General features: G+C 44.4%; 1 protein-coding gene across 1 annotated transcript in view; it reads left to right on the forward strand.

The window, feature by feature from the left end:
* Window positions 1-12,177, forward strand: part of shank3a (SH3 and multiple ankyrin repeat domains 3a) — a 383,230-nt gene that overhangs the window by 147,800 nt on the left and 223,253 nt on the right. The window contains exon 4 of the mRNA XM_029758638.1: window positions 8,640-8,843. Within this exon, the coding sequence (XP_029614498.1) occupies window positions 8,640-8,843 (204 nt within the window). The remainder of the gene's footprint in view (window positions 1-8,639; window positions 8,844-12,177) is intronic.

Genomic DNA, 12,177 nt, shown 5'->3' on the forward strand with positions numbered 1-12,177 from the left:
CATTAGAGCAGTTTGTGTAGATCGTGGACCAAAACATTGTTATCCATTTTATTCCCACACAACAAAATGTGGAAATAGTAAAGGGGTGTCAAATCTTTCTGAAGGTACTGTATGTCCTCTTTTGTTCTCTACTGTCATTTCACCGACTAATCGCTGCTGTAGGTGAAGAAAGTGCTGAGTAAGGATGGTAGTAACTATCTGTCTCTTTTTCCTTCACCTCCCGCAAAGAGGCCCGGTCCCCTTTCTCTCTCAGGGGACCGGGCTTCTTTGTCTTTCTTTCTCTTCCATGCATATTCATACTTGTTTTCATGTTATCATGTACTCTCTTCTCTAGCCCCCCCCCCCTCTTTCTTTCTCTCTCTCTATTCTATCCTATCAGGCTGGCCCTGCACTGCAGTTCATAGACGAAGAAAGGGAGGAGGGAGATATTCTTTAGGGAGAGAGGGGAGGCAAAAGGGGTCGCTGGAGGGAAGGAGAGACGAGGGAGAAAAGAGGATAATGGAAAAGGAGGGAAAGAGGGTTAGCAGATGGGAGAGAGGGGAGTGTTAGCTGCACAATACAGTAGACAGAGAAGGCAGACTTTACTGGATATGAAGAAGGGAGGAAACAGAAAGAAGAGAGGGAAAAGCTATTTGGATGAAAAGGAAACTGTAAGAGAAGAAAGGGCGCTGAAAGTCTGTCCAGCCTCAGTGTAGAACAACAATGGTACTGAGAATGCTATGGTGTTTCACACCAGACAGTGGGGAGAATCTTGACTCTACTTATCGGTTTTTATTGATAGCTCTGCTATATTTTTGCGCCATAACTTGGTCACAGCATCCATAGAGAGGTTTGTGTTTTCCCCCTCGCTGGTTGAGATAGATACCCATCTGCAGGATTTTGCCACAGCTCTAGGGAGGATCCTCAAGACCTTGATTAGCTGAATCAGGTCTTAGAATACTCCTTGCTCCAGCCAAACGATACGCCACGCTCATCGACGTTAGTTTTTTCTCCGCAATGAGTCTGGACCTCCCTGACGATTCTAAAACACAAACACATTCTAACCATTCTGATTGGTCCGAAAAAACGATGGTTTGGGCCAGAGCCAAAACACACGTGGGTGAAGAGGCGTTTTGAAAGAACATCATTGGCTTTGATACTCAATTTAGAGATGACTTTGTTTTGTACGACACTCCTCCATTTGACATCACCACAAAAACTTCAACGATGGCAGTCTCAGACTGAAATACTGTATGTAGCTAACATAGAGCAGTGGAAGAAGTCAGTTTGATTTGTCAGGAAGTATTCCATAGCTGGAGCAGTAAACCATTATGGAATTTAACACAGATTAAATGCAGCTGTGGACAATGGCATTTGACAAAATAGGCTATACAAAAACTGTCTGAATCAACTAGGACCTACAGCCAAGTTTAATTGAAGAATATGTTAGGTTGTATGGTTTTTAGGGTAAGATGCTATCACAGCAATCAGCATCATTGGTAAGTTTACTGGAAATGCAACTTTACTAAAGTGAATACAATGTATGGGTCTGAAGTGAATTAGCTAAAAGAGTATGTGTTCTCTGTTCTATAATATCAAATGTCAAATCATCTTTCAAAGGTTACTTTCTTTATGTGAGGAAGCAGTAGCAGGGAAAAATACTTGAAATGTTTTACCATGAAAAGAACCCTAACTAAAACACTCAACCAGTTCCACTATTTCATTTGCAGTTTACTTCACGTTTCCTTTCAGAGCTCTGGAGAAGGGATTTAGAACTATTGTACATTGAATCATTAATTAAAAAAGTGTTTTAATTTAAACTGAAATACAATGTCATTGGTGGAATATGTGCAGAATACCCATTGACAGATAGTGTATAGTATTGGTTACAAACATTAATGTGAATTTGTCTTATCACAAATTTGACATATCTTTCTCCTAAACTTGCCCCAAGCACACCTTCACTCTTCTCTCTCCTTTATTCTCCTCTCTTCCTCATTTTCTCTCTACTTCCGCTCTGCTGTCCCTGCACCTTGGCTGCAATCCTCATGGTCTTCAGGAAAGCCTGGTCTCTTCGCTTGGTCTTCAGGTTCACAGTGATTACAACACAGACCATCCCCAGCAGAGCACAGGTCATCAGTGGAGTGTGTAGTTGATGCGGAGGTGGTCCCTCAGCTTCCTCTCCCACTGAGCGAGGAAAATCTGTGTAAGAATCCACAAATATAGAATGAGCGACAAACAATGCTCTCCCTCCATTAGTAAGCACATGTAGTAAGAACCCAGGTCCTCTTTGGTCAAGTTGGTGATGCAGAGAGAGAAGCTATTCTTAGGAAACTTCAATGCTCCCTAAACTTCTTTATGACAGGCATGGTGTATCTCTATCTGCTGGTGGCTCACACTCAGTCTCTGCTTCTGTGTTAGTGGTAACACATTCCAGGTGAAGATGGTTGAGAGAATGCCAAGATTGTGCAAAGCTGTCAAGGCAAAGGGTGGCTACTTTGAAGAATCTCAAATATAAAATATAGTTTGATTTGTTTAACACTTTTTTGGTTACTACATTATTCCATATGTGTTATTTTATAGTTTTGATGTCTTCACTATTATTCTGCAATGAGTAAAATAGTAAAAATAAAGAAAAACCCTTGAATGAGTAGGTGTCTCCAAACTTTTGACTGGTGTGTGCGCGTGCGTGCGCACACGTGCGAGTGCGTGCGCGCGTACCTAGGATATACTTTATTGTCCCCGAGAGGGCATTTTTTTGCCTGGGTGCCAGTCTGTTTCTGCTCTCTTGCCAACTCCCTGTGGTGTTGTGATACCAAATTTATATTTGATTTATTTCACCGTTATTTAACCAGGTAGTCCAGTTGAGAACAAGTTCTCATTTACAACTGCGACCTGGCCAAGATAAAGCAAAGCAGTGCGACACAAACAACACAGAGTTACACATGGGATAAACAAACGTACAGTCAAAAACACAATAGAAAAATCTATGTACAGTATGTGCAAATGTAGTAAGGTTAGAGAGAAAAGGCAATAAATAGGCCATAGTGGCGAAATAATAAAAATTGAGCATTAACACTGGAGTGATAGATGTGCAGATGATGATGTGCAAGTAGAGATACTGGGGTGCAAAAGAGCAACAACAAAAAATAATAACAATATTGGGACGAGGTAGTTGGGTGTGCAATTTACAGATGAGCTGTGTACAGGTACAGTGATCTGTAAGCTGCTTTGACAGCTAATGCTAAAAGTTAGTGAGGGAGATATAAGTCTCTAGCTTCAATGATTTTTGCAATTCGTTCCAGTCATTGGCAGCAGAGAAGTGGAAGAAAAAGAGGCCAAAGGAGATGTTGGCTTTGGGGGTGACCAGTGAAATATACCTGCTTGAGCGCCTACTTCGAGTGGGTGTTGTTATGGTGACCAGTGAGCTGAGGTAAGGTGGGGCTTTACCTAGCAAAGACTTAAAGATGACCTGGAGCCAGTGGGTTTGGCGACGAATATGTAGCAAGGGCCAGCCAACGAGAGTATACAGGTCACAGTGGTGGGTAGTATATGGGGCTTTGGTGACAAAACAGATGGCATTGTGATAGACTACATCCAATTTGCTGAGTAGAGTGTTGGAGGCTATTTTGTAAATGACATCGCTGAAGTCAAGGATTGGTAGACTAGTCAGTTTCACGAGTGTATGTTAGGCAGAAATGAGTGAAGGAGGCTTTGTTGCGAAATAGGAAGCAAATTCTAGATTTAATTTTGGATTGGAGATGCTTAATGTGAGTCTGGAAGGAGAGTTTACAATCTAACCAGACACCTAGATATTTGTAGTTGTCCACATATTCTAAGTCAGAACCGTCCAGAGTAGTGATGCTGGTCGGGCGTGCGGGCGCGGGCAGCAATCAGTTGAAGAGCATGCATTTAGTTTTACTAGCATTTAAGAGCAGTTGGAGTGTCACGACTTCCAACGAAGTCGTTTCCTCTCCTTGTTTGGGCGGTGTTCGGCGGTCGGCCTCACCGGTCTTCTAGCCATCGTCGATCCACTTTTCATTTTCCATTAGTTTTGTCTTGTTTTCTTACACACCTGGTTTCCATTTCCCCCATTAAGTGTTGTGTATTTAACCCTCTGTTCCCCCCATGTCCTTGTGTGGAAATATTTGTTTGTAAGTGCTTGTACTCTATGTTACTGGTGGGCGTCGGGTTTTGTACCCATGTATGGAGAGTGTTGGAGCATGGCCTGTACGCCAAGGCTGAGAAATGTCTGTTCTTCCAACAGTCCGTCTCCTTCCTAGGGTACCGCATTTCCACCTCAGGGGTGGAGATGGAGAGTGACCGCATCCCAGCCGTGCGTAATTGGCTGACTCCCACCACAGTAAAGGAGGTGCAGCGGTTTCTAAGGTTTGCCAATTACTACCGGAGGTTTATCCAGGGTTTTGGTCAGGTAGTGGCTCCCATTACCTCACTGCTGAAGGGGGGACCGGTGTGTTTGCAGTGGCCGGCTGAGGCGGACAGGGCCTTTGGTCACCTGAGGGCTCTGTTTACCTCGGCTCCCATCCGTATCCCTCTTTGGCATTCATAGTGGAGGTGGATGCGTCCGAGGCCGGGATAGGAGCCGTGCTCTCTCAGCGCTCGGGTACGCCACCGAAGCTCCGCCCCGTGCCTTCTTCTCGAGGAAGCTCAGCCCGGCAGAGCGAAACTATGACGTGGGGGACCAGGAGCTGTTGGCTGTCGTCAAGGCTTTGAAGGCGTGGAGACATTGGCTTGAGGGGGCTAAACACCCTTTTCTCATCTGGACTGACCACCACAATCTGGAGTACATCCGGGCGGCGAGGAGACTGAACCCTCGCCAGGCAAGGTGGGCCATGTTTATCACCAGTTTTGTTTTCACCCTTTCTTACAGACCAGGTTCCCACAACTGTAAGGCAGACACACTGTCCCGGCTGTATGACACAGAGGAGTGGCCCATGGATCCCACCCCCATACTCCCGGCCTCCTGCCTGGTGGCACCGATAGTGTGGGAGCTGGACGCGGACATTGAGCAGGTATTGCGTGCAGAGCCCGCTCCCCTCCAGTGTCCCGCTGGGCGTCTGTACGTTCCGTCTGCTGTCCGTAACCGGCTGATCTATTGGGCCCACACATCACCCTCCTCTGGTCATCCAGGCATCGGTCGGATGGTGCGCTGTCTCAGTGGGAAGTACTGGTGGCCCACTTTGGCTAAGGACGTGAGGGTTTATGTTTCCTCCTGCTCGGTGTGCACCCAGTGCAAGGCTCCTAGGCACCTGCCCAGAGGTAAGCTACACCCCTTGCCCATTCCACAGTGGCCATGGTCACACCTGTCGATCGATTTCCTGACCAATCTTCCCCCATCATATGGAAACACCACGATCCTGGTTGTTGTGGATCATTTCTCCTGCCGTCTCCTCCCGCTGCCCGGTCTCCCTACGGCACTACAGACTGCGGAGGCCTTGTTTACACACGTCTTCCGGCACTACGGGGTGCCTGAGGACATAGTGTCTGATCGGGGTCCCCAGTTCACTTCGAGGGTCTGGAGGGCATTCATGGAACGTCTGGGGGTCTCGATCAGACTTGGGTTTTCACCCCGCGAGTAATGGGCAGGTGGAGAGAGTAAACCAGGATGTGGGTAGGTTTCTGAGGTCTTATTACCAGGACCGGCCAGGGGAGTGGGCAGCGTTTGTGCCCTGGGCAGAGATGGCCCAGAACTCGCTCCGCCACTCCTCCACTAACCTCTTCCCCTTCCAGCGCATACTGGGGTATCAGAAGGTTCTGGCTCCTTGTCATCAGAGTCAGACCGAGGCTCCTGTGGTGGACGACTGGTTCCGGCGTGCGGAGGAGACATGGGACGCCGCCCATGTTCACCTTCAGTGCGCCGTGCTGCGCCAGAAAGCCGGCGCAGACCGTCACCGCAGTGAGGCCGGGTCTGGCTCTTGACCCAAAACCTGCCCCTCCACCTGCCCTGCCGGAAGCTGGGTCCGCGGTTTGTGGGGCCATTTAAAGTCCTGAGGAGACTAAACGAGGTGAGTTACAGGTTACAACTTCCCCCAGATTATAACCCCTCGTTCCATCCTCAGGCCGGTGGTGGCTGGCCCGCTCCGGGAGTCTGAGGTGCGGGAGGTTCCTCCGCCCCCTCTGGACATCGAGGGGGCCCCGGCGTACTCCGTTCGATCCATACTGGATTCAAGACGTCGGGCAAGGGGCCTTCAGTACCTCGTGGACTGGGAGGGGTACGGTCCGGAGGAGAGATGCTGGGTTCCGGTGGAGGATGTGTTGGACCCTTCAATGCTGCGGGAGTTCCACCGTCTCCGTCTGGATTGCCCTGCACGTCCCTGAGGCCGGTGTAAGCGCGCTGCTGGAGCCGCACGTCAAGGGGGGAGTACTGTCACAACTTCCACCGAAGTCGTTTCCTCTCCTTGTTCGGGCGGTGTTCGGCAGTCGGCGTCACCGGTCTTCTAGCCATCGTCGATCCACTTTTCATTTTCCATTTGTTTTGTCTTGTTTTCTCACACACCTGGTTTCCATTTCCCTCATTAAGTGTTGTGTATTTAACCCTCTGTTCCCCCCATGTTCTTGTGTGGAATTGTTTGTAAGTGCTTGTACTCTGTTACTGGTGCGCGTCGGGTTTTGTACCCATGTAGGTTATTTTTTTGTATTGCCGTGGGTTTTGTATTAAACTGCTCAGGCTATTACCTATTTCTGCTCTCCTGCGTCTGACGTTCCCTCATTAAGTGTTGTGTATTTAACCCTCTGTTCCCCCCATGTCCTTCTGTGGAATTTTTTGGGTGGCACGGACTCTGGCGCTCAAGCTAGGGACATTTGTCTTGGATGATTATAGGAGTGCATGTGTGTGTGTGTGTGTGTGTGTGTGTGTGTGTGTGTGTGTGTGTGTGTGTGTGTGTGTGTGTGTGTGTGTGTGTGTGTGTGTGTGTGTGTGTGTGTGTGCACCTGTCTCAACAGTGTGTTGAAAACAACCCCAGCAACCTCCATGGCGACCTCATTTCTCTTAATCTCTTCCTCTCTCTCGGTTCTCTGGTTGCCTACCTTCCGTTAATGTTTTCTTTCCCTGTGTCCTGTAAAATAAAGTAAACTCCAGTCTTCCTCAAAGGTAAGAGGGTGCTGGTTTCAAAGCTGTATTTGATGTCAGTTTTGTAGGGTTTGGAGAAAAATAAACTATTTTCTCTGAGCAAGAAAATAGCAGAATAGGAGTCCCTGAAGAGGGAATGACAGTGTTTGTGATAAGAACAGTCTCTCTCTCTGTGTGTGTGCGTGCACGTGCGTGTGTGTGTGTGTGTTGTTTAATTGTACAGTGAAAGGCAGAGTAGAGACATTGGGAGGATGGTGATGCTGCTGCTATGTGGTTTTGATACTGGTGTCTTATAGTTGAGGTGTTGGTGATATGATGGTGATGTTATCACTGTACACACGGAGCTATGCTGTCTTTGTTCTATGTTTGCGTATTGACATGTGGTTGCGGTGTACTGATGGGAGGTAACAGATGTACTGTGGTTGTGGTGTACTGATGGGAGGTAACAGGTGTACTGATGGGAGGTAACAGATGTACTGTGCTTGTGGTGTACTGATGGGAGGTAACAGATGTACTCTGGTTGTGGTGTACTGATGGGAGGTAACAGATGTACTGTGGTTGTGGTGTACTGATGGGAGGTAACAGATGTACTGTGGTTGTGGTGTACTGATGGGAGGTAACAGATGTACTGTGGTTGTGGTGTACTGGTGGGAGGTAACAGATGTACTGTGGTTGTGGTGTACTGATGGGAGGTAACAGATGTGTTGTGGTGTACTGATGGGAGGTAACAGATGTACTCTGGTTGGATGCTTGTGTATTGATGTTGCAGTGATGTATTGGATTGATTTACCGCTGGTGGGGTGTATCCACCTCTTGAAAACAGTTTTCGCTCTCTCACTCCCTCTCTTCTCTCTCCGTTTTCTCCCTTCTCTCTGAATTCTTTCTGTTTTCTGTATAGCTCAGCACTCCACAATGTGGTAAATAGAAGGAAGTGTTTTACCAACACTGTAGGTCTCCCTTAACAGGCTTTACATTATATACAGTATATAACATGTACGGTTTTAATGTTATAGTATGATTAGGAATAAACCCTATACAGTGTGCATGAATAGATGGACTGCTGATAAGATGGTCACTGATGGTCATATCCTGAATACTGTATGGCACAGCTGGCTTCAGTCCTGCTCCTGAGCCAGACACTTAACCTCAATACCTCCGGGTAACATTGAGAGCATGCATCATGATGTATTATTTAAATGTTAAGGTATGCTAGGGGCCTGAGATGGGAGAGCCTATGCCAGTGTTTAATCTGACTTCCTGAGTCTAGTGCTGCAATCTCTTATCTGGTCAAGGGTTTCTAGCACCACCCTTTTGAGTGTTCTCTATGGCAGGAAATAATTGATCAATGTTTTGATAACTGTGTGAATTATTTAGTTCATTATATATGTATGTGCATGATCTCTCTCTCCCTCCTCTCTCCCTTTATCTCTCTCTGTACTGCGGTCTGTAAGGTGGTGTAAGGGTTGCACTGGGATTGTGTGCGTGTTTTAATTTGTTTAGGTATTCACACACTGTATTATTAACCACTCCTAACTCATAACTGTCCCTGCTCTCTCCTCTCTCCCTTCAGAAATGTATGAAGTTCGATGTGGACGCTCCTATCTGGTTATCTAAGCAGCATATCCTGTGTACTCTGAACCAGAGCCTGAAGGACGTGCTGAACTACGGCCTCTTCCAGCCAGCTCACAATGGAAAGGCTGGCAAGTTCCTGGATGAAGAGAGACAGCTGAAGGAATACCCACTGCCTTCTGTTACACCTGTACCATACCTGGAGGTATGCCTGCACCCTCTCTCATTAACATCCTATCTTTCTATGTGTGTGTTAAGGTGCATTTAATATGTGTTGTATGTGGATGTTTGATTCTGTGTGTGTGAGTGTGTGTTCTCTGTCCTGTTGCTGTCATGTTGTTTTTTTGTTGTTCTAGTTTATTGGGTTCATCAGCTTTAATATTGCCGATAGATTGTGGCTTCCATCAATGTAACTGTCTGCATAATTTCCAATCCCCCATAAATTGTTTTGTTTCCCCTAACCCTACCACCCCTCCCCTAATTGGAGTAAACTAATGGACAACAACACTTAGGCTTCTACCTCCAGCTTACACATACTATATACATTTTACGGACATAGTATAATTTACAATATTTATATTTTGTTTGTTTTTAGTCCCGTCCTTCAGCTCCCCTCAACCCCTTTCACATATCTCTGAACACCATTCACTTTTATTCTATTTGCCATATATTTTTCAACTGTGCTGTGAAGTTTCACAAAAGTTCTGAACCTTTCCATTCTCATAGGTTCAACAAATTGTAAATTAAGATTACATTTTTTTTGAAGAGTATTACTATATCATTGATCGATTGGCTATGACTTTTCAAATCACCCAGCAGTGCTATTTGCAGAGTTAGCTGCAGGTAAATGTTACAATTATTCAGCCCTTCTTGAACCTGTGACCAAAAACAAGCAGTACCAAAACAAATGATCAAGTGATTCTGTCTCTTCGCAGCAAAATCTATAGAGATGGGATAGTTGTATCCCCATATAAATAACATTCTATTGGTTGCAAGAATTTTGTATAATCATTTAAATTGAAAAAGTTTTGAATCTGGCGTCGTTATGTTTATCAGTTGTTACCATGTGCCATGGAATCGGTACACCGAAAATCTCTTCCCAATTATTCTATATGGCACAGCTGTCAATTTTTTGGTCCTTTAGTGAAACTGGTAAACTTTTTATTCATCACAATTTTCTTTAACCAATTTTGGTCTTTACTGCAGGGCCGACAGAGAAGTTCCTTACTTTCTCCCCCTTCCACTTTCCTCTTCCATTTTTGCGGTAATGCTGCAATTAGTTGGTTGTAATTTTCCATATATTTTTATTTGCTACATGTGTGACATAACTCCACCAGTCCTATTTATGAGATAATTTACAAAGATTATACGTCTTTTTATTTTTATTTTTTGCATCATGTTTTTTTTGATCAATTAGTATATTTGAGTTTAACCATAATATTTGTTTTCTGGTGGATTAAACTGAAGTTGAAACCAACTTTCTATGGATTCTTTTTTTAAATAGCGATATTTTGAAGATGATTTAATTTTCAAATAACCCTAAGTGAGAGGTTGTAATCTGAATAAAGCTAAAAAGGCCATTCTTGAACGTTGGGTGAGATATTCTTACTAATCTGCTAGAAAACCAGTTCAGATTTAAGTATAACTTTTCTAAACCTTTAGTAAGAGGTCTAATGCTTTAATACTTAATAATTTCTGCACTCTGAATTAATATTTATTATATAAATAGGCCTGCTAAATTTTGTCTGGCTTACTGTTCCAAATAAAATTGATTATTTCTTGCTAATATAATTTCAAAAACAAGTTGGTAGGTAAGGCCATAAGCAAATAAGTAAACTGGGATATGACTAAAGAGAATCTGATCTAACATTTGCATGGCCATAATAAAAAGATATGCCAATAGTGGACAACCTTGTTTTACTCCACTTGACAGTTTAATACGTTCTGAGAAGAAGCCATTATTTACTCTTTTACACCTAGGGTTACTATACATAACTTTAACCCATTGTATAAGATACAGTGCCTTTGGAAAGTATATAGATGGACCCCTTGACTTTTTCAACATTTTGTTACATAACAGCCTTATTCTAAAATGTATTAAATTAAAAAAAATCCTCAGTAATCTCCACGCAATACCCCATAATGACAAAGCAAAAACAGGTTTAGACATTTTAGCAAATGTATTAAATCTAAAAACATAAATACTCTATTTACTTAAGTATTCAGACCTTTTGCTATGAGACTCTAAATTGAGCTCAGGTTCATCCGGTTACCATTGGTCATCCTTGAGATATTTCTACAACTTGATTGGAGTCCACCTGTGGTAAATTCAATTGATTGGACATGAATTGGAAAGGCACACACCTGTCTATATAAGGTCCCACAGTTGACAGTGCATGTCAGAGCAAAAACAAAGCCATGAGGGCAAAGGAATTGTCCGTAGATTGCGTCGAAGTATAGATCTGGGGAAGAGTACCAAAACATTTCTGCAGGGTTGAAGGTCCCCATGAACACAGTGGCCTCCATCATTCTTAAATGGAAGATGTTTGGAACCACCAAGACTCTTCCTAGAGCTGTCCGTCCAGCCAAACTGAGCAATCGGGGGAGCCCACTTGGAGTTTGCCAGAAGGCACCTATAGACTCTCAGACCATGAGAAACAAGATTCTCTGGTCTGATGAAACCAATATTGAACTCTTTGGCCTGAATGCCAAGTGTCACATCTGGAGGAAACCTGGCACCATCCCTACAGTGAAGCTTGGTGGTGGCAGCTTCATGCTGTGGGGATGTTTTTCAGCAGCAGGGACTGGGAGACTAGTCAGGATCGAAGCAAAGATGAACGGAGCAAAGTACAGAGAGATCCTTGATGAAAACCTGCTCCAGAGCGCTCAGGACCTCAGACTGGGGTGAAGGTTCACCTTCCAACAGGAGAACGAACCTAAGCACACAGTCAAGACAACGCAGGAGTGGCTTCGGGACAAGTTTCTGAATGTCCTTAAGTGGCCCAGCAAGAGCCTGGACTTAAACCCGATCTAACATCTCTGGAGAGAACTGAAAATAGCTCCCCATACAACCTGATAGAGTTTGAAAGGATATGCAGAGAAGAATAGTAAAAACTCCCCAAATAGAGGTGTGCCAAGCTTGTAGCGTCATACCCAAGAAGACTCGAGGCTGTAATCACTGCCAAAAGTGCTTCAACAAAGTACTGAGTAAAGGGTCTGAATACTTATGCAAATATGAAATGTAATTATTTTTTTTATAAATTTGCCAAAATCTGGGGTATTGTGTGTAGATTGAGGTACATTTAAAAAAAATCAAGTTGAGAATATCTGTAACGTAAAAAATTTTGGAAAAAGTCAAGGAGTCTGAATACTTTCCGAAGGCACTGTATTCTCCAACATTTAAATATTCCAGGCATTTATATGTAAATTCCAGTTGTACTTTGTCAAAAGCCTTTTCAAAGTCAGCTATGAATACCTGGCCTGGTTTCCCAGATTTTTCATAGTGTTTTATTATTTCAGGTACTTGTCTTATATTATCT

The sequence above is a fragment of the Salmo trutta genome, chromosome 7 (genome assembly GCF_901001165.1).
Source record: "Salmo trutta chromosome 7, fSalTru1.1, whole genome shotgun sequence".
Taxonomy (NCBI): Eukaryota; Metazoa; Chordata; class Actinopteri; order Salmoniformes; family Salmonidae; genus Salmo; species Salmo trutta.